The sequence below is a fragment of the Danio rerio genome, chromosome 3 (assembly GCF_052040795.2).
Source record: "Danio rerio strain M-AB ecotype USA chromosome 3, GRCz13ab, whole genome shotgun sequence".
NCBI lineage: Eukaryota > Metazoa > Chordata > Actinopteri > Cypriniformes > Danionidae > Danio > Danio rerio.
Genome location: NC_141023.1, coordinates 36,291,140 through 36,315,738, shown reverse-complemented (window position 1 = coordinate 36,315,738; position 24,599 = coordinate 36,291,140). Strand labels below are relative to the sequence as shown.

Here is a 24,599-nt window from a genome sequence, read left to right as displayed (position 1 = left end):
CCCATGAGAGACTAGTGTTTTTTGTGAGAGACTAGTAATGTCCTGTAAGAGTCCTGTGGCTGCAGATGTACTCTAGTAGTTTATAGAAAGGGCTTGTTCACTTTCTGCTCATTGTGGAGTCCTGTAACTATCTGAAATTTTAGCTGTAGTTTTTATTCATGCTACAATTAATGGTGTTCTCTATTTGGATATAGTCTAAATTGCCATTTGCTCCACTTGTTAAAAATACGATCATATTTCTTGAAGAATGCAAGTCATACTTGCTATAAAACATTTGCCCTTTCGATTGAAAAGCAGGCTGGAGAGTGTGAGGGTGGGGTTGGGGGAGTTTACAAAGGCAAGACCTGAAGAAGAGCGAGGTGTGGCCACGTCTGCGGTACTCTCATCTCCTCCAGGGGAATGTCTGTGGTGCTGTGGCCTCAGCACACGTGGGCCAGAGCGACGAAACAGAGCAGTTTTACACAGTCCAAATCTTCCACCCACCTGGCAGGCCAGTGCTCATAAACAGGACAGTTACACAAACCTGCTCTCAGACTGTACGAGACATAAGTCAGGAGGCTGGCTTAGAAAAAAAACGGGGGGTGAAACACACACAGGCACAACTACTATCAAACACGCTTACTTTGCCAGCAGAGACGACACGGGCAGGAGAGTGGGACACTGCTGAGGGATTTACTTGAGGAAGGGAAAAAGAGAGGAGCCTGGATGGACACACTCTGCAGTCTCAGTGGCCTGGACCCTCTCTGGGTGAGTCTTCTGTAATGAAATCAAATCCTTCATTTCAATACAGCCAATTCAAACATTAGATTTAGTCATTTAGTCATCAGTTTTCACTATTTGTGGACTGTTATTCCTGGAGTTGATCACTGGTTCTGGATATTTGTGGGGAATTATGTATTTTTGATCCAATGATTCATTGGCTAAGATTTAAAACAGCACAGAATGCAAAAGTTTAATCATATTAAACCTTTCATTCACACATAAACATAAGCAAAAAGATTATTTACATGCTTTAAACTTAAGTATGTCAGTATGTCACTGTGTTTACATTCAAACTAGGCGCACTGCAATCGGCAGGAGTTCAATGCATGTAACTGTACTTTAACCCATATTTTAAACAATGATTACAGATTGCATGTACATGTACATGTACATGTACATTGCATGTGTTGAAATTCAGGAAAAAGAAAAGATAAATGATGTTCTGCTGCAGTGTTGTGTAATGCACAAGGCTAACAAGGCATAATCAGGTGTAATGATATTGGTGTGGTGACATCATCAGGGTACACTATGGTTCTCCACTGTGCATTCATGATGCAATATTTACCATTTCACAATGATGATAAAGCAGATGATGATGTTCAATCAATAAGTAACTGACCACATTTAATAGCATTTCAAAATGCAAGAGTTGCAGTACAGCTAACAAACAAGGTAATGTCTCGGAAAACAACCATAAAATGAAAGAAAAATGAATTTTGACAGAATTGCAGTTGAAGTCAGAATTATTAGCCCCCCTTTGATTTGTTTTCTTTTTTAAAATTTTTCCAAATGCTGTTTAACAGAGTAAGGAAATTTTCACAGAAATATTTGATAATGTTTATTTCTTCTGGAGAAAGTCTTATTTGTATTATTTTAGCTAAAATAAAAGCAGATTAAATAAAAAAATTAAGTAAAAATTATTAGCTTTTTTTAATAGTCTACAGAACAAACCATCGTTACACAATAACTTGCCTAATTACTCTAACCTGCCTAGTTAACCTAATTTACCTAGTTACGCCTTTAAATGTCACTTTAAGCTGTGTAGAAGTGTCTTGAAAAATATCTAGTAAAACATTATTTATTGTCAACATGACAAAGATAAAAGAAATCAGTTATAACAGGTGAGTTATTAAAACGTTTATGTTTTAAAATGTTTTGAAAAAATCTACTGCATCAAAGCAGTTAGTAAATCAGCATACAATCATCGGTCACACTTTACAATAAGGTTCATTAGTTAATGTAAATAATGCATTTAATAACATGAACAAACAATGAACAATACATCTACTACTGTATTTGTTCATGTTAGCTAACGTTAGTTAATGAAAATACAGTAGTTCATTATTAGTTAATGTTAACTCATGGTGCATTAACTAATGTTAACAAGAATGGACTTGGATGTTAATAATGCATTAGTAAATGTTCAGTTATGATTAATAAATGCTGTACATGTGTTGTTCATGATTAGTTCATGTTAGTAAACGCATTAACTAATGAACCTTATTGTAAAGTGTTACCCTATCATCTCAAAAACATTGCAAGAATCATCAACTGTACATCAATATACACAGTTCTCATTTATTTCTGATATGTTTCAATTACTATTAGTAAGATTTCTTAGGAATATCGCTAGGGTACGTTATTATCTTTACTAAAACTGATATATTTACACATACATGCTTTATGCCGGCTCACTCATACTACCATCAATGAGAGATATTGCTACATGCAATATGGCAGAAAAACGTTGTGCCTTACAAATAATTAAGCACATGGCTCTACACAACTGATGATTTATTAAAATTATTAAACAACTAACGTAATGTAATGTAATTTAATGTGTATTTATATAGCGCATTTATTGTGTATGGCCATACACCCAAAGCGCTTCACAATCATGAGGGGGGTCTCTCCACAACACCACCAGTGTGCAGCATCCAATTGGACCACTGGACAACGGCGCCAGTGTGCTCACCACACACCAGCTATTGGTGGAGTGGAAAGACAGTGATAGAGCCAATTCGGTGGAAAGGGATGATTAGGAGGCCATGATCGCAAGGGCCGATAGAGGGATTTTGGCCATGAAACCGGGGTTACACCGCTGCTCTTTCACGAGAAGTGCCATGGGATTTTGAATGACCCGAGTCAGGACCTCGGTTTAACGTCTCATCAGAAAGACGGCGCCCACTGACAGTGTAGTGTCCCCTTCACTTTTACTGGGGCATTAGGACTCACAGAGACCACAGGTTAAGCGCCCCCTGCAGGCCTTACTAACACCACTTCCAACAGCAACCTAGTGTTCCCTAATGGTCTCCTATCCAGGTACTGACCAGGCTCAGCCCAGCTTAGCTTCAGTGAGTAACCGGTCTTGGGCAGCAGGGTGATAAACTAATATTTATCTGACAGGCCACATCAGAGTTGCTGATTTAAAATATGTTATTTAAACGCAAGCATGAAAAGCCGTTTTTATTTTTCCCCAATCAAGTAGATTGGAAATTGCAAAATAGGGCAACAAGACATAAGTTGATGTCTATGATGTTTCCAAGTGTACGATTTCTGGTATTTAATTATTAACCTTCCACTGATATTTGAATACACCTATTTTTATCTTGCATAACCCAAAAATTTATATTTGATAACCTAAGAAAACTGATACCATGCCATTAATAGGCTTGATAACATTTGAAAATGTAAGTCTTAGTGACAAAATAGGAATTACTAAGGAAATGTAAGAATTGAAGAAGGTCAAGGTCATGACAGCAGTGGTCTGACTAATGTAACTCTGTCTGTCCTGATTCTACATAATCTGTTTGAGTCTTTTTATTAAGCGCTTAAAATCGACTTACTGAATATGGCTGGCAATATATATTGTTAAAGTAGCTTCTCAGATTCCAAAATAAATGACTGGAGACTTCTAAATTACAAACCATGCTTACACATTTCCTCTGAATAAATCCAAACATCGGTGGTGTCATTTTTAAACCGTTATATGTGCTGACCGGCAGTCTGAACTCCTACACTCTCAGGAAGGGTACACACAGTGCTCTGAATCACTTCCTGAGACTTTGGTTGCCATTGGGTTTAGACCAGTGCAAACAGTCTTAGAGGTTGCAAGATGGGTAGAGGTGGGTGTCTTTAAGGTCCATTGAACTCCCTGTGGAAAACTGTGACTGTGTGGTGCACTGCCACGTGAATAAGGATATCTTTCCCTTCCTAAACCAAGGCCACAGTACAACCTCACAAAAACGAGGACGTATCCTCTCCAAAACAATAATGTAACCTAGCCAAATATCTTATCTCAAATCTGCAGTAAGTGTAGGGATTTCACTTTTAGGGTAGATCATTCAAAATAAAAAAAATCTGTCATCATTTTGCTATGTTTAATTTCTATCAGTTCCTTCCTTTTCACCTTCCTCTCTTTCAGCAGAATTCAAACTAGTATTTCCAGCATGGGAGAAAAGTGCACTAACAAGGAGGCTAAAATCGTCTCTAACATCAGTTGCAATTGTTCTTCTTGAGACCAGTTGATTGAGACTTACTTGCACAGGTCTAATTAGATGGCCTCTTTTACAATCACGCCTTAAACCTTGTTCCCATTCAGGTCACAGAACCAATGAAACCCCTTCATATTGCACATCTATATCCAAGCAAGCAGGATTCAAACCAGGGTTTTTGGCACAGGAAACTGTGCTAACAAGAATGCTAAAGATTGAAGCCTTTGCTATTGAGATCAGGAAAGTGAAGTTTATTAATATAATAACACTATCTCTGGACTCTGTTATACTGATATTCCAAAAAATAATAATAATAATAAAACAAATCTGAGTCACAGCACGAGTGTTTCTTCTAAATATATGCACCCCACATAAGTAATATTTTTTAACAAGGTTTGCAGCATGAAAGATTAGCATGCTAACAAAGGCCACAGCATCTGGTATCAGTTGCTGGTGTTCTTTGTGTAGCCAGAAGTGATTCTCACACAGCTCCTACAAGATCCTAACACTTGCCCCTAAACCTGCCTCTCTATTGGGTCACACACCAACAAAACCTGTCCCATTCTCCTCAGATTTAACTAATGATGCCAAGAGAATGAGGTTTACTGACAGTGCTCCAACAAGATTGCCTCTGTTAGACTTCTCCCAAAAGCTTACTCCTAGTTGGGTCACGACAACAATTAAACTCTTGCTGTTCTTCTCATTCACTCAACGTAGGATTTCAACCAGTGTTACTGGAATGGGATTCAAGTCAAGTCAGAATTATTTCTGCAGGACTAGTTATAATGTCAATCGTGTTAAAGCCATTCTCATAGATGAACAGAAAACAAAAGAATAAAAAGCCATACTGATATCAGGCAGGCAATAGAGTAGTTGTCGAGTGCTAGTGTACAGACAGGCATCATAAGAGGTCACTAAAATCTACAGCCCTTAGTTGAGGCCAAGAGAGCAAGGTTTACTCACAAAGCCTCTACCTGTTGGCCACTTTTACATTAAAGGTGAACTGAGGGTTACATTTGTCAAATTTCTCACAAAACAATGTTGTATGAATCACAAGACTTTAAATGAAGTATGTTAATTGTATGGACTACTTTCAGGATTTTAATATAATGTCAAACTTATATAATGATAAACAAATGTTTTAATTTATTTTAAGAAAAATAATGTTCATATATATCTTAAAAAAATAGGAAAATGGCTGTACTACAGTACGCTGATGTGCTTGGTGCTCATGGCCTTTCTCATGGTGTATATGGGGTTTACATTGTGGCTTGCCAAAGGTGACATCTTATATACTGCCATACCACAAGACTCCTTCCAACCAGCATGCAGTATTCATCAGAGTGGTGCCATTGCCGAAATAACCACAGCATAAAACACAGCCAAATAAGTTCTCGTCAGTCCAGTGGAAGTTTGAAAGAAAAAAACAGAGCAGCTCTACAGCTGCGTTTGGACATCAGCCTACTTTCCAAGATGGAAGGGCCAGAAATAACTGAAAAGATACAGTGTGAATTACTTGATGTCAGACTGGAAAGAGCCTGTGAAATTCACCTAAGAAAGACTTGGCAATGATTTTAAGCCTGGTAACACTGTGTTTGATGCAATCGAAATCCAGAGAGCATCATTTCGCCCTGTATCAAAGCCTGTTTGCTTTCAATTGTGAAATACATTTGCATTTATTTTAAATGTAGACTTTCAGACTATCAAACACTGGGAACACTCTTCAATTTATCACTCAGCAGTGTGCACAAAGTGTTATTCAGCGTCAATATTTGTGCGCACTATGTACTTTGGAAAGTACATAGTTGTTGTCGCCAATACTACTAGAAAGAATTAAAATGTATCTACAAATGTTTCTTTTGAGTATAATGCTGTGGAAATGTTATATAAAGAAGCTAAACAATCTGTCAAGCTAAAATGAGGTTAATACATTGGCTTGTTGCAGATTAAAAAAAAATACATTCATATTTTTTCAAATATGTCAAATATGTTGATGCCTGCAAAAGGTGTGAATTCCTAATAACTGAAGGACAAGTCAGGTCACTGCCTCAAGTTTCAATCTTCTTTCTTTGATGTGAAGAGGTTTTTATCCTGTCATGACTTGTGATAACAACCAGGGTGAATCCTGCTGCATTCATCATGAACTCACTTGGCAAGCAAAGCTATATTTTAAAGCACTGAAAAACAGAGAAGATTTATTATTTGAGTATCACCTTTTACCTCTGTGCAACTTCACACTATTTAGCTGTTAAAACTTTAGAAGCATAACAAGCACAAATGACACAGAGGCTTTTGGACTGAACCATCACAGGGGAACATCACTGAACATCCATTTAACTATGAGTGCAATACAAGTTATAAAACATGCATTATGAGTTTGTTAAGATGTATATCCCTCTTGATGTAACATGTTAAGGAGTTTGAGAGGTCTAATGGTTTATTGTTTTGTTTCAGGATTGGAACGTCACGTGGTACACAGCACATCCAGACCTTACAAAGTGCTTCCAGCACACAATACTGGTGTGGTTCCCTTGTTTCTATCTCTGGATCTGTGCCCCTTTCTACTGCTTGTATCTCAAATTCTATGACAATGGACGCATATCTATATCCAGCCTCTGCTGTGCCAAGACGGTGAGTCATTTCAGTCATATCAAGACTTGCATTCTAGTTATCATCCCCAAGGCTTTCTAAACTGCTAACTTGAATATAGCATCAGTCGGATTAAAAACATATAGAACAGGATGACACCACTACAATCATTTAAAATAAATGTAATACATTCTGTGGGGGAAAAAAACTAATGAATGGATAATGCAGGGCTCAGTCCCATGTTTTTAGTGTCTAAATATTAATTTAAAAAAAAGAGTTTCCACTACAAATAACCTCTAATGCAGGGGTCACCAATCTCGGTCCTGGAGGGCCGGTGTCCCTGCAGGGTTTAGCTCCAACTTGCCTCAACACACCTGCCTGGATGTTTCAAATATACCTAATAACACCTTGATTAGCTTGTTCAGGTGTGTTTGATTAGGGTTGGAGCTACAATCTCCAGGACACCGGCCCTCCAGGAGCAAGTTTGGTGACTACTGCTCTAATGGATGTTAAGGTTTGTTCATCAACACCAGAATATTTTTTAAGATAGCAAATAAATCAATCATAGCAGGGAATACATTATCGTTTGAGGTCAAAAAGATCTCTTTTCCTTAATCTATACATTATATTCAGCAGGACTGAATGTTAACGTTAAGACTAAAAGTTCACAGTAAAAATGACAAATGTTCACAATGTTACAAAAATATTATAGTTCAAATAAACTTGAATGACTAGAATGTCAGTCATGTTTTTTTTTATCTAAACAAAAAAGCAGCACAACTTTTTTTCAACTGAGAGCTTAAGCAAATGATAGACCGATTTGTCAAACATCCAAATAAGAAAATTGATGCTGAAAATACTAATATAGTGACAAAATAATAAATAATATTTTAAATATATAATATTGTAAAATTAAATTATCAAAAATAATCAAATGACAGATTAAATGAGCAAAATAGTCTTATTTGCCCCCCAACATTAGAACGGTCATGCAAGTAAAGCATTTTTTCAGAGAATGACAGAATAATGTTGCTCACATGTTTTTGTGCACATCTTATAGGGTTTGGCTCTCTGTCTGGCCTCCTTTGGTTTTCTGGAGACGGTCTACCTGCTGGTGGAAAGAAGGAGAGACATAGAGCATCACATGGTCTTTCTCCTGAGCCCTATAATCCGCAGCCTTACCATGGTAAATCACACTATTACTATTTTCCCAAGCCTCCATAATTGAAATATATTCAAAACTCTGCTACTAAAAATACCAAACTCTCATACCACCCCAATCTACACAACCTCCTCTGGCTTCCAGTACCGAAATTCTCTTACTTGCCTTCATATCATTGCGTGCTGTAGCTCTCTCAAACCTTTGTAATTTACTCACTCACTGCACTCCAACACTGTCATTGCAATCTTCGAGCTCTGTCCTTCTTGTTGTCCCTTGGCATCGCCTCGCTTTATGGGGGAAGAAAATTCTGTGCTGTTGCACAATAATATTTCTAAATATCACTAAGTTTCTCCTTAAAACTCACTCATTTTCTGAATGTTATAATCATTATGTTCTGTAGCTTTTGTGTCCATTTCTTTGTCTTATTTCTATTTTCTGAACATTTTTAAAGTTATTGTTTTTCATATTCCAATACTGTTATTGTAAAGCATCCATGAGCACTACAAAGGCGGTACATACAATAATTGTATTATTATTATTATTATTTAAATGGCTCTTAATTGTACTGGTAATTATACATATATGATGTAAAAGTCTATGATTTTAAGATATAGAGTGATTTTAAAATGTCCATTAACCAGTGTTATGAAAAATAAAACTGAGAAGAACAACGAGCCCAAACTAAGGATTTAAATAGTTTTGTTTTTTTTCAATAAAACTCATTTTTAAAGATAGTCAAAATTTATAATCTGTTATATTTAAGCTTGAATGAACAAATCTTTTTGTGGCTAGACGTCTGGCAGAAGTTTCCTGAAGGGATCAGAAAAAATAAGCCTCTTTTACCTCTGGTCACAGCAGACTGCAGTGTCAACAGTGGTTGTACTGTAGTAAATGACTTATTTTTTATTTTATTTTTTTTTAAGAAAAGTCAAATATAGGATCCTAAAACACAAACTAAACAATAACATTAGATTTTTGTACCAGGATCAATACAGAAATATCTTAACCCAAATTAATTGATACCTGTTTTAAATACTGCCTAATGTTCTATAGTTGTATTTTTTTTTTGTGTGTGTGTTGGATGTTTCTAAACTGACCCCACTGTGTCTACAGATACTGGCGATGTTAATGATCCACTTAGAAAGGCTGAGGGGCTTTCGTTCCTCTATGTTTCTCTTTCTGTTTTGGATGCTGGCGGTGGTCTGCTCACTGGTGCCTCTCAGAGCCAACATACAAGCCATCATAGAGGAGGTCTGTACATCAACACTATTATCCAATTGCTGTTGCAAATAACAATAATAATTATAAAACTAGGGGTAACACATTATTAAACCTCCCCATTAGCAATCCCTCTATATGTTTGCTATTTTGGTCTCACATCATTTGACTTTGACTATTTTGATGGTCTCACAACTGAAGCTTGCCTAGCTCTCTTCAACTCTCACATGGTCACTCACTGAAGCTAAGCAGGGCTGCGCCAGGTCAGTACCTGCATGGGAGACTACATGGGAAAGCTGTGTTGGTGCCGGAAGTGGTGTTAGTGAGACCAGCAGGGGGTGTCCAATCTGTGGTCTGTGTGGATCCTAACGCCCCAGTATATTGATGGGGACTTCAAAGACGTCAAACCAAAGTCCTATGGAAAAAAAAAAAAAAGTAGCCAAATTTGCCCACTGACCTGTCCATCATGGCCTCCTAACCATCCCCATATTATAATTGGCTTCATCACTCTGTCTCCTCTCCACCAATCAGCTGGTGTGTGGTGTGCAGTATGGCGCAATATGGCTGCTCCAGGTGGATGCCGCACACTGGTGGTGGATGAAGATACCACCCCCACAAAAAATGTGTAAAGTGCTTTGAGTCTCCAGAAAAGTGTTATTAAATTAAAGGAATTATTATTATTAAGTTCAACAATGAGTAATTTTACATTTACATAATTTCTTATTAGCTCATTCTATCAAGACTGTCAGTATGATATCAGTCAACAAATTGTACTCTAGTAAAAGTAAAAACTTATAATACATCAACATAGTGTCTTAAAAAGACTATCAAAATAAATGGTTAACTTTTATTCCATGCTCTCAGCCTTTTTTATATTTTAGTAGATTTGCATTTGTCTCTAAAAGTAAATTTAAACCATTTTACTAGAAATATTTTTAAAACCTCTATTTTTTATTGATTTGCATTTAAACTTTTAAGCTACTAATATACTGTAACTAATAATATATTTTTACATAAAACTGTCCATGTTGGACATGTTTTGTGTACTTAATGTAGTAATTTTAGTAACCCTATAACCAATATAGTCTGTAATACATGTAATTAATAAATTTCACTCACTAGTCAAATTAATAGTTACTCTTTTAAAATGGCAGTGTGAAATTAAACAGGAAAATGTTCACAAAATAGGCAAAATACTTTAAAGAAACATATTTTTCGCTTACTACCTAGATCACTTTGGACCCTAAGGATTTCTAATATCACATCTATTCATGGTGTATTAAGAGTTTACACAAAACACAGCGAGCAAATCTGATGTCTTGTCTTAGAGCACAACAAAAGATCACTACATTTTCACAGTCACAATTATAGACCATTTTAAGGAATGTAAACAAAAACAATGGTCCAAATGTATATCCTGTTTTACATTTCTCATTTCTATAGCTTCCGGGAATCCTGAAAGGTCAACATATTGACAAATAATGTTATGACAGCTGTTTTAATGTTGTGATATGGCTGAATTGCCTCTTGTTAGTAATTAAAATAGTTTGACAACAAGCAGGATATGTTCATGGGCCAGTGACTTTACCGCACTGAAATGTTGTATACATCAATTATGTAGCAACATGTTAACTATCTCTCAATACAGTAATATTTGAGGATTGACTGATCAATAAGGTTAGACTTTGAGTTAGTAGAACAACGTATGTACTGGCAAAGTTATTTCCAATCAGATATTAAAGCTATTAAAGTCTATTATGACTAGCATCTTTGCAACTGCATATCAACTAAGTCGTAGCGTATTAGTAGACTGCTTGGTAGAGTTAGGGCTAGTAAAATAAGTTCACTTGAACTTGAAAAGTTACATGTAGCCTAGTGAAAAGAAAGTCCAAAAGGGAACATCAAAAAAAAGTGTTTTCTCTGGAATGCTGGCCTCACGCATGCGTAACAGGCCCCCGCGCATGGTTTTGTTAATGAGTGTTACTCAATCTTGCTTTCTAAATTTATCTGCGTTGTGTCTGAGACGAGACGTAAACAGAGTGCTTACAGCTGTGCTCTTCCCAGCGCTGACGTCTGGTTCTGTCGCTCTTTTCCCTTTCCGCTTCCCTCAATGGCCTCTTTGTCTCAGAGCTCAGAGCAGTCGCAATCACCACTGGGGCTTTTCCAGACAGATAGAAGCAGCCCAATATATGTTTGTGGATGCCGTTACTGTCTCCCTCTGTCTGTCCCTCGCCTACTGTGATCCACCCGCTCCGTAATTATTTCACTGCATCTGTCATAGACAAAACAACCATCGTCTTGACACTGGAGAAGAGAATATATATAAGAAAATCACATGAAAAGACAATTGTGCGTATATATTAAGCATGGAATGTATAATCTGTGCCTGTCAGAACTGATGTATAGTGAAGGAAGTGTAGCAAAAAATATCCTAGTCAACAAGCTTATAGACTGAAGGCACTGGTATACTTCATACAAAAATTACAAGATAGTTGTGAGTAAAACTGGATAAAACAACAACAACTGGTAAACAAATCCAGCTGTTAAATAACTTCTAACTATCATTACAGAATAGGTGGGTGTGGCTGAAGGCTCCACCTTCTTTGATGTCGAAATATTCAGTTGATTTCATATGTTGAGGTGGGAGATATTTGCATATATGTGCATATTCCACCACTCTCAGCGGTTTGAAGAGCTTTAGGATGTTTGCAAACTCTAAATGGTTCTTCCAACTTCTGTTTATTTTAAGCAAAAAATGAAAAACATGTTTGTTATGAACACATTATACTTCAAATGGCAAGTAAACAAGATTATGAAAACAGCATTATGTCCAATAGGAAATAATCAGAAATACTTATTTTTATCATATAAAACACATACAGTATATCCTACATAGATATGAGGAAAACAATTAAGCAACCACTTAAAAAAAAATCATAGTTTTTGTGGGTTAATAGTTTTTACGTAAACTATAAAATTGCTGGGTTCCACACAACCGATTTGTGTTAGAACAACAAGAAGGAGTTAACTTATTAATTTTTACAATTTTAAGTGGAATGGACATAAAACAAGTTGTCAAAAAAAACTCAAGAATTGTGTTGTTTTAGCTCATTTTAAGTAAGTAGCTTGAACAAACAGCAAACATAATTTATTGGAGTATTGGAGCATATTGACACATATTATGCCAATATATTGTCATTATTTCTCTTTCAAATTAAGAACAATTTTAGAACTATTTCTTATACTGTAGAAAATTATATGATCAATTAATTGTGACAGCATATGTTTTTAGTTCATTGTAACTTATTAAACTAAGTAAATCATGCTCTAGCTTAATTTTATAAGCTGTTTTAGGTCAGGTTCACATAAGTTTTTGTAAGTAATTTGATTTAGCTTAAAAATTTCAATTTTACAGTAGCTGTGTCTCATTTCAGAGACTGCATCCTCCAAAGGATGCAGACTTCAAAGGTGAATTTAATCCAGAGTTTTCTTTTAAAAATGCCCTGCCGTTATCAGCACGCAATGAATCTTGGGACGTTCGAGGCTGTGAAGGATCCACCGGTTGTTTCCTTCATTACCTGGGAAACTAAGGACGCGTTTGGAGACTGATCCTCCGAATTTGTTTGCGATGACGCAGTGCACAGCCTCTGAAATGAGACACAGCTAGTGTATAGGTATTGTTGTTGATTTCAAACCTGCTATGAATTACATTGAGTTAATCGATTATTCTGTGAATCAAACATTAGATTTATATATTTGGGATCTGAATCAAAAGATTAATTTTTCTTTTAAAAATCGATATAAAAGAAAAAACTTTGTATTTCACAACATCTCCTGGAACCTGTGAAATTAAGAACAGCATAAACAAATATTTATGTATACTGTATGTATTCAATGCATGGCCCTAAAAAGCAAAAGTGAATGAACACAATGGAAATACTGACAGATGAAAATAGACACTTGTAAAATGTAGGGCACAAGTACAATAAGGAAGTAAAAATACAGTAAGAAACAGCTTCATGATGACAGCCTGTACATTGACATAGGAGCTAAAGCTTGGTTTGTGGTGGGATCTGTTGCACCCCAAATGAGCGCTCTGCCAATGTGCAAAAGCAAAACAACCAGCTCTTGGTCCCCTCATACCACACTGTGGGAAGACATGTTCCCTGACCAGTCTGAGTTTGTCCAAACTGTTAAAGCGTATGGTGTGGTGGACAAATAATCACAATGTCCTGCATTGTGGAATCCAGAGTTTGGACTGTGTCCATTTGAGTAAAGAGTCTTGTGTTTACACACACTCTTAAAGAGGCCACTTTCTCTCATAGCTTGGCTATTTGACACCAATTCTGTTAGAAGTCCATAGGAATAGATGCCCTCTCTGGCCCCTGTAAAACTTTCAACTGGTGCTCCAGGCCTTTGGCAAGGGTTGTTGTTGTTTTGAACCCAAAGCCCGGACCTCTAGCATATTTTCTCTCAAATAAATCCTGAACCTTGTATCATGCTATACACAATAGGTCAAATGCATGGAGGTTAAACTTTATGACAAATAACAAACAAAAATACTGGCTGTAACACAGTAATGCAATCAATAGCGTTATTTATCTATTTGTAGAAACATTTAATAAATTTGGGTCAAAGATGACATGGCCCATTTTGGTTTGAGGATTTAATAAAGATCTAATGTAAATGACGTAGTCAAAATTATGACTATTTAAAGGGGTGGTCCAGAGTGTATTTTTAAGGCTTGATTGTATTTATAAGATGCAAAGCAATGTGTGCTCATGCTTCATTTGTAGAAAATCACGTTATTTATTCATATATCTTACTTTGATTATATACAGCTACTTAGCTAACATGAAAACAACTCATCGACCATCAAGAAGCTCTAAATGGTCAGCTAACATAACGTGCTGTGATTCGCGGATCGGCTCCACATCACCAGGAAAAGCGTCACACCCCTACAAGCATGTGCTTTGCCTCTGCTGTGTAAAAACAGTCAGAGTAGCTGTTAGCCATATAAGTATGAGCCTGAATCAGACAGAATATAAAAAAGACACAGCTGAATGTCATGCCTGCTCTCTAGAATAAAATCTAACAAGTACCATACACATATATTCAGAATAAGGATGTGTAAGTAATATGAAAAGCTCACATATCTTTTGCAAGTGTGTTAGTCAAGTGTATAACGCAGGGAAAGTGGCTGCATAGAGACACTGCAGCGCTGGTGAAGATTGTGGATGTTTACAATGGTTTGACAAATAAATATGAACTTGTACCTAACATTGCCAAACAGCATTTGCACTTGTTTACATCCTTGTTTATGTCCTTGCTACAACATTCCGTTAACGCTAGACACTATGCATGTAAATGATCATTTTTAACAAATAAAAATACTGACAGGTTGTGGCTCACAATTCACAGCTTCTTCTATTATGGTTGGAGCTGCTCCTTCTTTGAGAAGTTTTTAGCCAAATCCAGCACTGAACTGAGAGATTCTGGAAGCTGTCCTTTGTCAAATGCTAGCTATATATTTTTTATGATTCTCTAAGACATAATTAAAATTTAATTGTAAGCACTTCTCTTTTTGTGTTGTGTCCTTTGGAAGCCCAAATACAGACACAGAAGAAGCTCTGTGAAAATAGCAGCGTTTAGAAAGCATTTTTGCTTTCTGGGCTATAACATAACAGTGCCTCGGGCCACGCCCCATTGCTGTGCAAGGTGTATGCGCGTGGTGAATGCACATAACCGAAAGCCCCTGTGATCTCATTATCCTGGGTGTATTTTTCTTTTCTTTTTTTTTTGTGGTCCCCAAACTTTGTTCGCTGTAGGCTTTGCTCAGCTAACTCTGTAAAAGCCAAATGTCTGCATTGAACTTTGAGCATATCACAATCAGATGTTGTTTATGTTTACACAACTACATTATAAATGAACTAGTTTAAAATGTGATATCGTAGTGGACCACTACTTTAAAAACTATCAAAGAAAAGTTGCAATTATGTCAAGTTTCATTAGTCTAAAGTTTGACTTAAACTCATAACCATGACAATAAAAGTCAAAATTATGAGAGTGTCAAAATTATTATAACATTTTTTAACATTTAAATTATTACATATTAAGTTGTAATTTTGCGCCAAAACTATGATATAAAAAGCCAAATTTATGACACATTTATTCGTTATACATATATATTAAGTAGAAATTCTTATATTAAAAGTCATAAACATGAGATAAAAAGTCTGACATAGTTGAAATTATTGACTTTGAAAGTCATAATTAGGAGATTATTATAAATGTGACAGTCAAATGTTTTACAAAAACTCACACTTGTTACATTAAAAGTCATAATTATAAACTTCTGAATCTACAATATGACAGATAATGAGAGATAACTCATAAAACACATACATGACAGTTATGATTGAGATACAAAAGATGAAATTATGACATTCAAAATAATTGCATATAAAATAGAAATTAGGATTTTAAAGGTCTTAATGAAATTGCTTAATTGTTTGGCTGATGTGAAGTGTTGGTTGGCAAATAACTTTCTCAAACTGAATAAAGACGAGTGCGAATTCATTGTTTTTGGCCAAAAAGGTTTGGATTCTAATGACAATCTGTCATTGCTTCCTGGGGAAATACATTCCTCTGAAAAGAGTCTTGGTGTCATCTTTGATTCTGAGTTAAAATTTGATCGGCAAATTAATGCGGTTGTCAAAGATAGTTTTTTCTATTTTAGATATATTGCCAAGCTGAAGTCTGTCCTCTCTTTCAGTGATTTGGAGAAGGTTGTTCATGCTTTCATCTCTTCTCGTCTGGACTATTGCAACGCATTGTATCTGGGTGTGAGTCAGGCCTCTCTCTTGCGACTGCAGCTAGTCCAGAACGCAGCTGCCAGGCTTTTAACAGGCACAAAAAAACGAGAACACATCACACCTGTTCTTGTTTCTCTACACTGGCTGCCGATCCAGTTTAGAATTTAGTACAAAGTTCTGTTGTATGTTTTTAAATCTCTCCATGGCCTGGCCACTGAGTATATTTCTGAGCTAATTATTATGCACCAACCTGTGAGATCTCCTCGCTCTATGGATTGTCTCTATTTTGCAAGTTCCAAGATCACGCTTAAAATGTCGAGGTGATAGAGCTTTCTCGGTAGCAGCTCCAAGACTCTGGAACGATCTCCCACTCTCTTTAAGAACAACTCAAACTTTTGAGTCTTTTCAGAGGTCACTGAAAACACACTAATTTTCTTCAGCTTTTAATCATGTGATGTGAGTTTATGTGTTTTGGTTTTATGTATATTGTACATGCGTTTTATGTGTTTTATGAACAGCACTTTGGTAATCATTGTGAGTTGTGAAAGTGCTTTATAAATAAAGTGAGTTGAGTTGAGAGTTGAGAAATCTACATTTTGGCAAATTAAGAGACAAAAAGTCAAAATTATGAAATAATATGTTGAACAACATTTCCCAGAAATGTGTTGCAGTTGGAAGGGCATCCGTTGCGTAAAACATGTGCTGGATAAGTTGGCGGTTCATTCCGCTGTGGTGACCCCGGATTAATAAAGAGGCTAAGCCGAAAATGAAATGTATGAATGAATGAAAGAACGAACGAACGTTGAAAATACTTACTTATTTGCAAGATCAATAATTAAACAGAATATTCAGCTATTTCAGACAAACATTATTATATAGTTTACGATGATGCAGTGGTTGAATCTTTCTACTTTACCAGCATCTGCGGAAACAAATATGTCCATAGTCTATATTGTTTTCAACCATGATATCGAAGTGTTCAATAAATGGTTTGTTGTTGGTTTAATGAAATGTTTAGGTCTTTATATTAAGCTGAGGTCTTTAAAAGGAAGGGATGGGCACAGCAGGCACCATCCCCAAAACCAAAAAAAAAAAATCTGCCCACTTCAGCCACCAGACCCAACTCTGCACACTGCGGTCAGACTAAGTGGGCGGCTGATCCCAGATCAGCTCTGGCATTAAGGCTGGTAGAAGACAAAATATAGAGATGGTACCACAGGAAGCATGAAGCTTATTATGTGGTGAACGACTCATTGGGAAATCCCTGGCAAATGTCTGTCTAAATGGTCATCTCAACACTGGGGAAAAATAAAAACCAAGTGTTTTAAATTTGTGATAAGAAGTGCTGATTGTAAATAACACCGACCAGTAATTCTGATCCAGATTTATGTAGTTAACCAAAACTTTAACCATCTAACTAAACTTTTTTTATTGTCTGAAATAATCATGTGCAGATTTTTATTCTTGATGTTAACAGTTTGGCTAAACTACATAAATATTTTTGCTTGGTAAATAAGAATGAAGACCCATTTTCACCAAGTATAATAACTATAATGATAGCTTTGAAAGTCTTCACAATACACCACAATTGAATGAATGACAATAACATTGAACAACATTGCTAGAATCGTTTTCAAATGCTGAGAGACAATCAGATTTAATCCTGAGGTGATCTCCGAGCATTAAAATATCTTTATCTCTACAAATTAAACCCCAAAAATATAAGTTATAAAGAAAATAAGGAAAGACAAGTATTTTGGTGACATAAAAAATCATTTTAAAAAGATAAACAACAGCACAAAAAAATAGGGAGAAAAAGAAATGTTGGTGATTTGTTATAATAAGGGTACCGTCTTTGTGTAAAGTGCCCCGCACTGCTGTCTACATCCTGCTGATAACCAGTCATGTGTTTTACAGGGTTTCTCTGCAGATGCGATGAGATTTGTGGCATTTTTCACATTCTTCTCTCTTCAGCTGGCACAGCTCATCCTCAGCTGTTTCGCTGACCAGCGGCCAGACACTCTTAAACCTGTATATGTGAAGGTACAGGTTCATCCATGTTACAACCCAACCTATTTTTTGTTAACCCTTTACTTGAAGTGGGTGACATTTTTTTGAGCTCTCTTTGTTATGTATTACTTGAAATAAATAACAACCTGTCAGCGTCTTTGTCATGACGACTTGACATTAGTAAGACAACAATATAAGAATACCTGTCATAAATCTGTCATAAACATTATTGTCAAGAGACTTAATAATTGTCATGAAGTCCCATTCATGTTCATGTCGTGTCATGTTATTATGTTAAAATGGCTTTATTAAAGTCTAATGAACTACCCCTTTAAGTAAAGTGTTAGCTTTTCACTTTTAATTTTTAGAAAATAGTTAAAATTGCTAATACCTTGTTTTTTCCACTAGAACCCATGTCCAGTTGAGGATGCTTCTTTCCTGTCAAAATTGCTGTTCTGGTGGTACGGCAGGTAAAGTCACCTCTTTGTCTCTCTTTTCTGGACTTCTGAGGTTGTTGAAAAGCTCAAAGGATTAATAGGCCACAGATTTACTGAAAAATGCAGTTATTTGTGCTCCACAGACTGGTGGTGAAGGGCTACCGCTCACCTTTAAAAGCTGAAGATCTCTGGTCTCTTCGAGAAGAGGACACGTCTGAAAAAATCATCTGTGATCTAGAAAAAGAGTGGGCAAAACAATGGGCCAAACTGCAACAGTAAGACACCTACATTTGTTTATAGAATATTTACTCCAAAAAAATCTTTGGATTCAAGAGTGTTTAATTAAAATTATAATCACAAATCAGAAAAGTTTGTGACAATATAAAAAACGCAAATAAAAAAGTATTGATTTCTAAATTTAATTTGACTTATTTCATTGCAGACAATATAACAAACATTATTTAACGTGTTCCTCGTGATTTTTATTTTGTCCAAATTAACACATTCCAATTCTTGTTCTTGAAAGTTGAAACACACAAAAAGTTGGAACAGTAAAGCATTTACCACTTTGTAATGTTAGCATTCCTTTTCACAACACTTGAGATGTTTAGGGACTGAAGACACCAAGTGGTGAAGTGTTTCGGATGCAATTTTGTACAATTTTTCCTGCAAACAAGTCTTAAGGTAGGTAACAGTACTGGGTCTTCACATTTTGCGCTTCAAACTGCGTCACAGATTCTCTATTGGAGACAGGTTGGGACTGCCGGCAGGCCAGTCAAGTACCTGTATCCTCTTCCTCCGCAGTCAGGACATTGTACTGTGTGCAGAATGTGGATTTGCATTGTCTTGTTGCAATACGCATGAGCGTCCAAGGAAAAAAGGCAGCATATAGTGCTCTGAAATCTCTATGTAATTTTTTGCATTAATGGTTCCAACACAGAGGTGTAATTTATCTTTGCCAAGGGGACTGACACAACTCCATCCCATGACAGACTCTGTTTTCTGTCTTTTTCTTTTCTTCTTTGGTTCGGAGTGTCCATTTCTCACAAAAAATACTGATTCATTTGGCCAGAGTACATGTTTCCACTGTGTGAAGGTCCATCCCAGCTACCTCTGGGCCCAAAGAAGTGGACGCCGCTTCTGCACACTGTTAACATAGGGCTTCCTTTTGGCACAGTGCAATTTTGGCTATCCTTGACCCATCTTTGCTACTAAAGAACAAAACCTTTCTTGGATGCTGCTTTTGCATCAAACCATAATGACCATCACCTGTTTTAAATCACATCATTATTTAAGTAATTTACCTGATTTCTTGTCCTATATTACTTTTTTGTAGTGTTGCAGGTCTGAACAACAATTTAAATAAAGTTGACCAGTGGCAACGCGGTGGCGAAGTAGGTAGTGCTGTCCCCTCACAGCAAGAAGGTCACTGTTTTGAGCCTCGGCTGTGTCAGTTGGCGTTTCTGTGTGGAGTTTGCATGCTCTCCCCGCATTTGCGTGGGTTTCCTCCGGGTGCCCCGGTTTCCCCCACAGTCCAAAGACGTGGTACAAGTGAATCGGGTTGGCTAAATTGTCCGTAGTGTATGGATGTTTCCCAGAGATGGGTTGCAGCTGGAAGGGCATCCGCTGCATAAAACATATGCTGGATAAGTTGGCGGTTCATTCCGCTGTGGCAACCCTGGATTATTAAAAGACTAAGCTGAAAAGAAAATGAATCAATGAATGAAGTTGACCAGAAAAAACATGAAACATTTTGTGTTCATATTGTCTGCACTGAAATACAAGTCAAAGTAAATTTGAAAACCACTACTTTGTTTTTTTATTGAGTTTTCCATGCTATCCCAACCTAATTTCTGTTGGTTGTATAACTGTTGCATTGATTAAAATGTTTCTGCCTAGTCATACGTTTGGCAATGATTCTTTTATTGATTTAGTGTGTCTGATCATTCCTCCACAGTAGAGAGAGCTCTCTGAATGGAACAGAAGCACGTGGTTATAAGCTGAGTGAGCAGAAGCAGCTGCTCAGAAAACTCCACAAGGAACAATGCGCAGGCTTCGTTCTTCTCCGGACACTGGCCAAAAATTTCGGCCCTTACTTTCTGACTGGGACTCTCTGTCTTGTCATTCAAGATGCTTTTATGTTCTCCATCCCACAAGTCCTAAGGTGAGAGACGCAGTGAAAATTAAAAGAACTAAAAGAAATGCACCAAAGCAAAACACGGTAATACTGTGAACTATTACAAGTTAAAAGACCAGTTTTAAGGCTTTTTTTTATACATTTACTTTTGTGATTTGATATGATGATATGCTTTAAAATATTTGTTTATTTTAAATAATTTATGAAATTAATTAAAAATATATACATTATATGTAAGTTTTAATGGATTCTTGCTGAATAAAAGTGTTCATTTGTTTCGAAAATTAAGAGTGTCTATAATCAATTTTAAATCATTATTGTTCCTTTGCCATTTAGTCTAAAATGTGAATATTATCAATGAATTATCTAGAGTATATAGGAGGCAACACTTATTAAATTATATTTGATAAGGAAAAACATGCCACTGCACAAATGTAGAGCAAGACCTTTATCACATAATTGCAGTGTTGTGCAACAAAAACACTGGGGGAACCATAACTATGTCTATGAACTTGTTGGCCTTTCACAGCATTGAGTGTGAATCCCCATCACAGACAGGAATAACAGCACATTCAGCTTTGGTACAGCCACACACTGTTAATTACGTGCCATACACTCCACGCAGCATCACGTTGTTTGTGGCTGAGCTATAGCTCAGAAAAGGCAAAGAAACTGCAAGTAGATCATCATAACAAGCCACTATTTCTGGCATATAACAAGCCAAGAGCAGTGTGGTGGATTCACTGCTCCAGAACCACAGGAACCGAGGCCTCACCAACACCACAACACCCCTTTATAATGACTGTGCACCCTGAATAACTTTGATGTATGTACCTGGCAATAATATAAATTAGGTTTAGCTGTACTTGGTCCAAGAAGGCGGTCATCAATTATGTGCACATCCCAGTTTCTTTAGGTTTGGCTTGCGCTCGCTATATTGTAAATCAGACAAAGTTTAAATATACAAAATTTATATGTTGAAAAAACAGTACTGTAAGCTTTAGGCTGCCACTAGCTTTGATAGTCTAAGGCACAGTACTGTAAAGACATCCATATGAAGTTCAGATGCTAAATCTTTAAAGTGCTGTTAGAAGATGTTCATAAAAAATAAGCATTTTTCTCTGCTTCATATGATTATGTTCAATTATTTCACTTTAAATGGAATAAAAAATAATAATAATAATTTTCAAAAACAAAAATATTGAAGCCTTTCCCAGAGATGGGTTGCGGCTGGAAGGGCATCCGCTGCGTAAAAACTTGCTGGATAAGTTGGCGGTTCATTCCGCTGTGGCGACCCCTGATTAATAAAGGGATTAAGCCGACAAGAAAATGAATGAATGAATGAATGAAATATTGAAGCCATACATGGGAGACTGAGAAAAGGGCTCATTTTAAAAACAATTTCAAATAGTACGATCTCTTTATTAAGATACAAACAGATATTATAGAATGTGTAAACAAGATTTAAAAAAAAAAAAAAACTTTTCATTTTAGAATGAAATTACTTCAAGCAAAAGTCTATAATATGGCCTTCCTTGGCACAGCTTGAACTGTTTTGAGAAGACTGTCCTGAAGCTTTCTAACATACTGTGATATGTAATATTAGGCCTCTTTCAGCTCTTCCCAAACTTCTTCCTTAGATTTAGGCTGCCAAATTTTGCTTAATCTGTCCTGTTTCATTTCAGACTGTGTTTAATTAGCTATTTTCTTTTCTTGAAATATGATTTAGCTGCTTTAGAAATGTGTTTGAGATCATTATCATGCTGAAATATCAAACCAATACCAGTTATGCTCTCTAAGGAATGGCATAATGGATCAAAACCTGTCTGTGGTTTTTAGCTTCCACAATCCTATCAATTTAGACAATATTGCCAACACTGCTGGCATAAATGCAGACCCAAACCAGGCCAGAGCCTTCACTATATTTCACAAAAAGCTGCAAGAACTAATTTTTTACCCTATTCCTCCAATAAGACCAAAAATTAACCTAAAACAGCATGTCCTAAATGGTCTTTAAAAAAAAATCCAACTCTAACCTGTATTTTCTAGTTGTATTTTAATAAAAAACATGTTAAATAATTATATATTGTTACGATACCATCACTAAAACAACAAATGTAATTGTGGTCTAAAACTTTTGCACAGTACTGTACATATATAATGGCATGCTAATCTTTGGGTCTCAGTAAATCATAATAATGTTTGTTCTTGTTCTTCAGTTTACTGCTTGGCTATGTGAGGGATGAAGATGCCCCCTTGTGGAAGGGTTACCTCTTCGCCTTTTCTCTGTTCCTGTTGTCTTGTCTGCAGTCCCTATTTAACCATCAGTACATGTATACCTGTTTCGCAGTTGGCATGAGGGTTAAAACTGCAGTTATGGGACTGGTGTACCGGAAGGTAAATCTTACAAGTGTTTACTAACAAATGCAAAGCAGCATTTAATGGTTCTCACATTTACTCTGGTTGTCCACAGTCTTTGGTCATCAACAGTGCAGCCCGCAAGACATGTACAGTCGGAGAGATAGTGAACCTGGTTTCAGCTGACACCCAGAAGCTCATGGATTTTGTAGTGTACTTCAATGCAGTGTGGCTGGCTCCCATTGAAATCGCCTTGTGTCTTTTCTTCCTCTGGCAGGTGAGAACAGCTGCTTCTATAGAAATACAAAACATGTTTTTGAATATTGTATTGTTCTTCTACAATATGTAGTATAGTTCTACCTTTCCAAAGTATATTTAATTTACTAAAAAGTGTACAAAAGCCATTCAAAGTATACTCCAATTAGTCAGTCCAATAGTCTCGTAGGAAGTGCTCCAACATGTACAGCTGTGCTTTGGACATCCCAAGTGCAAATCCTGGCTCACTGACCTTTCCCGATCCTATCCCTCATTCTCTCATCAATTTCTGTTCTACTCCAAAAAGTTCAGTTATTGGACATGTACTTATATGGTCATTCAGTTTATTAGGTACACCCATTTGTATCTAATCAGCCAATCAAATGGCAGAAACTCTGTGTATTACAGCATGTAAATGTGGTCAAGATGATCTGCTAAGTGTCAAATAGAGCATAAAAAAGGAGAAGAAAGTGAGTGACTTTGGGGTGTCATGAATTTTGGTGCCATACGGGCTGTTCTGAGTATTTTAGAAATGGCTGATCAACTGGGAATTTCATGCATTACATTTCTAAGGTTAAAAAAGATCTAAGGTACAAAGATATTCAGTGAGTAACAGTTTTGACAGAGTTTGAAGAATCTCAAACTGGTTTCTTTAACATGACAATGAGTTAAATTACAAAAAATATGTAAAGTATACAAGGGCTTTAAAGGAACAACAGCATGTCACTGGGTTTTTAAAAGGCCAGAACATGCCATGCCATGAAAATTAAATTAAATTAATTTAAAGTAAGTTAATTTAACTGTCATTAATGCATCCATTTTCAAACTCATTCCTTTTACTTTTCATTCCTCTCACCCCTGTACAGCACCTTGGCCCATCTGCATTGGCTGGTATCGCCATTGTGATTCTCATCTTTCCTTTGAATGGGTTCATTGCCAAAATGAGAAGCAAGCTCCAGGTATTGCCCATATTATTCCTATAATATTATATTATTATTGTTCCTATACATTACGGTCATGTTGTGACAAGTGAGGTCACATCGGTAGATAGTATTATCAATCTGCTTCATATCTACAGATAATTTAAAACGCAAGCATGTGAACAGTCCATGCAGTTCTGTCCTCTGATGTTATAATGTTATGAACACAGTAAAAATAACAGGATTGCATGTTAATTTATATATTAATTACAAATGACATACAGTAAAATGAATGCTTTTATTTGCTTGGTCTCAGCCATCCAAAGAATTTAGAAACAGGAAATTTGTAATGAAAAAACGAAAACTTGCCCATCTTGATGTCTTTCTATTCTTGCAAATAATTGTGGCTGCATGACTCTGATTTCACATGCATTTACTGCTT

General features: G+C 36.4%; 1 protein-coding gene across 2 annotated transcripts in view; it reads left to right on the top strand.

Annotated features, from left to right (window-relative positions):
- The first annotated feature begins 295 nt into the window (after nucleotides 1–295).
- Nucleotides 296–24,599, top strand: part of LOC137487238 (multidrug resistance-associated protein 1) — a 35,229-nt gene continuing 10,925 nt past the window's right edge. For both annotated transcript variants that reach the window (XM_087244854.1, XM_087244853.1), the window contains exons 1-11: nucleotides 296–747; nucleotides 6,711–6,887; nucleotides 7,906–8,031; nucleotides 9,121–9,258; nucleotides 17,958–18,083; nucleotides 18,459–18,520; nucleotides 18,631–18,762; nucleotides 20,445–20,651; nucleotides 22,844–23,021; nucleotides 23,098–23,259; nucleotides 24,104–24,196. In XM_087244854.1, coding sequence (XP_087100980.1) covers nucleotides 706–747; nucleotides 6,711–6,887; nucleotides 7,906–8,031; nucleotides 9,121–9,258; nucleotides 17,958–18,083; nucleotides 18,459–18,520; nucleotides 18,631–18,762; nucleotides 20,445–20,651; nucleotides 22,844–23,021; nucleotides 23,098–23,259; nucleotides 24,104–24,196 — 1,443 coding nt within the window. In that variant the 5' untranslated portion in view covers nucleotides 296–705. The remainder of the gene's footprint in view (nucleotides 748–6,710; nucleotides 6,888–7,905; nucleotides 8,032–9,120; nucleotides 9,259–17,957; nucleotides 18,084–18,458; nucleotides 18,521–18,630; nucleotides 18,763–20,444; nucleotides 20,652–22,843; nucleotides 23,022–23,097; nucleotides 23,260–24,103; nucleotides 24,197–24,599) is intronic.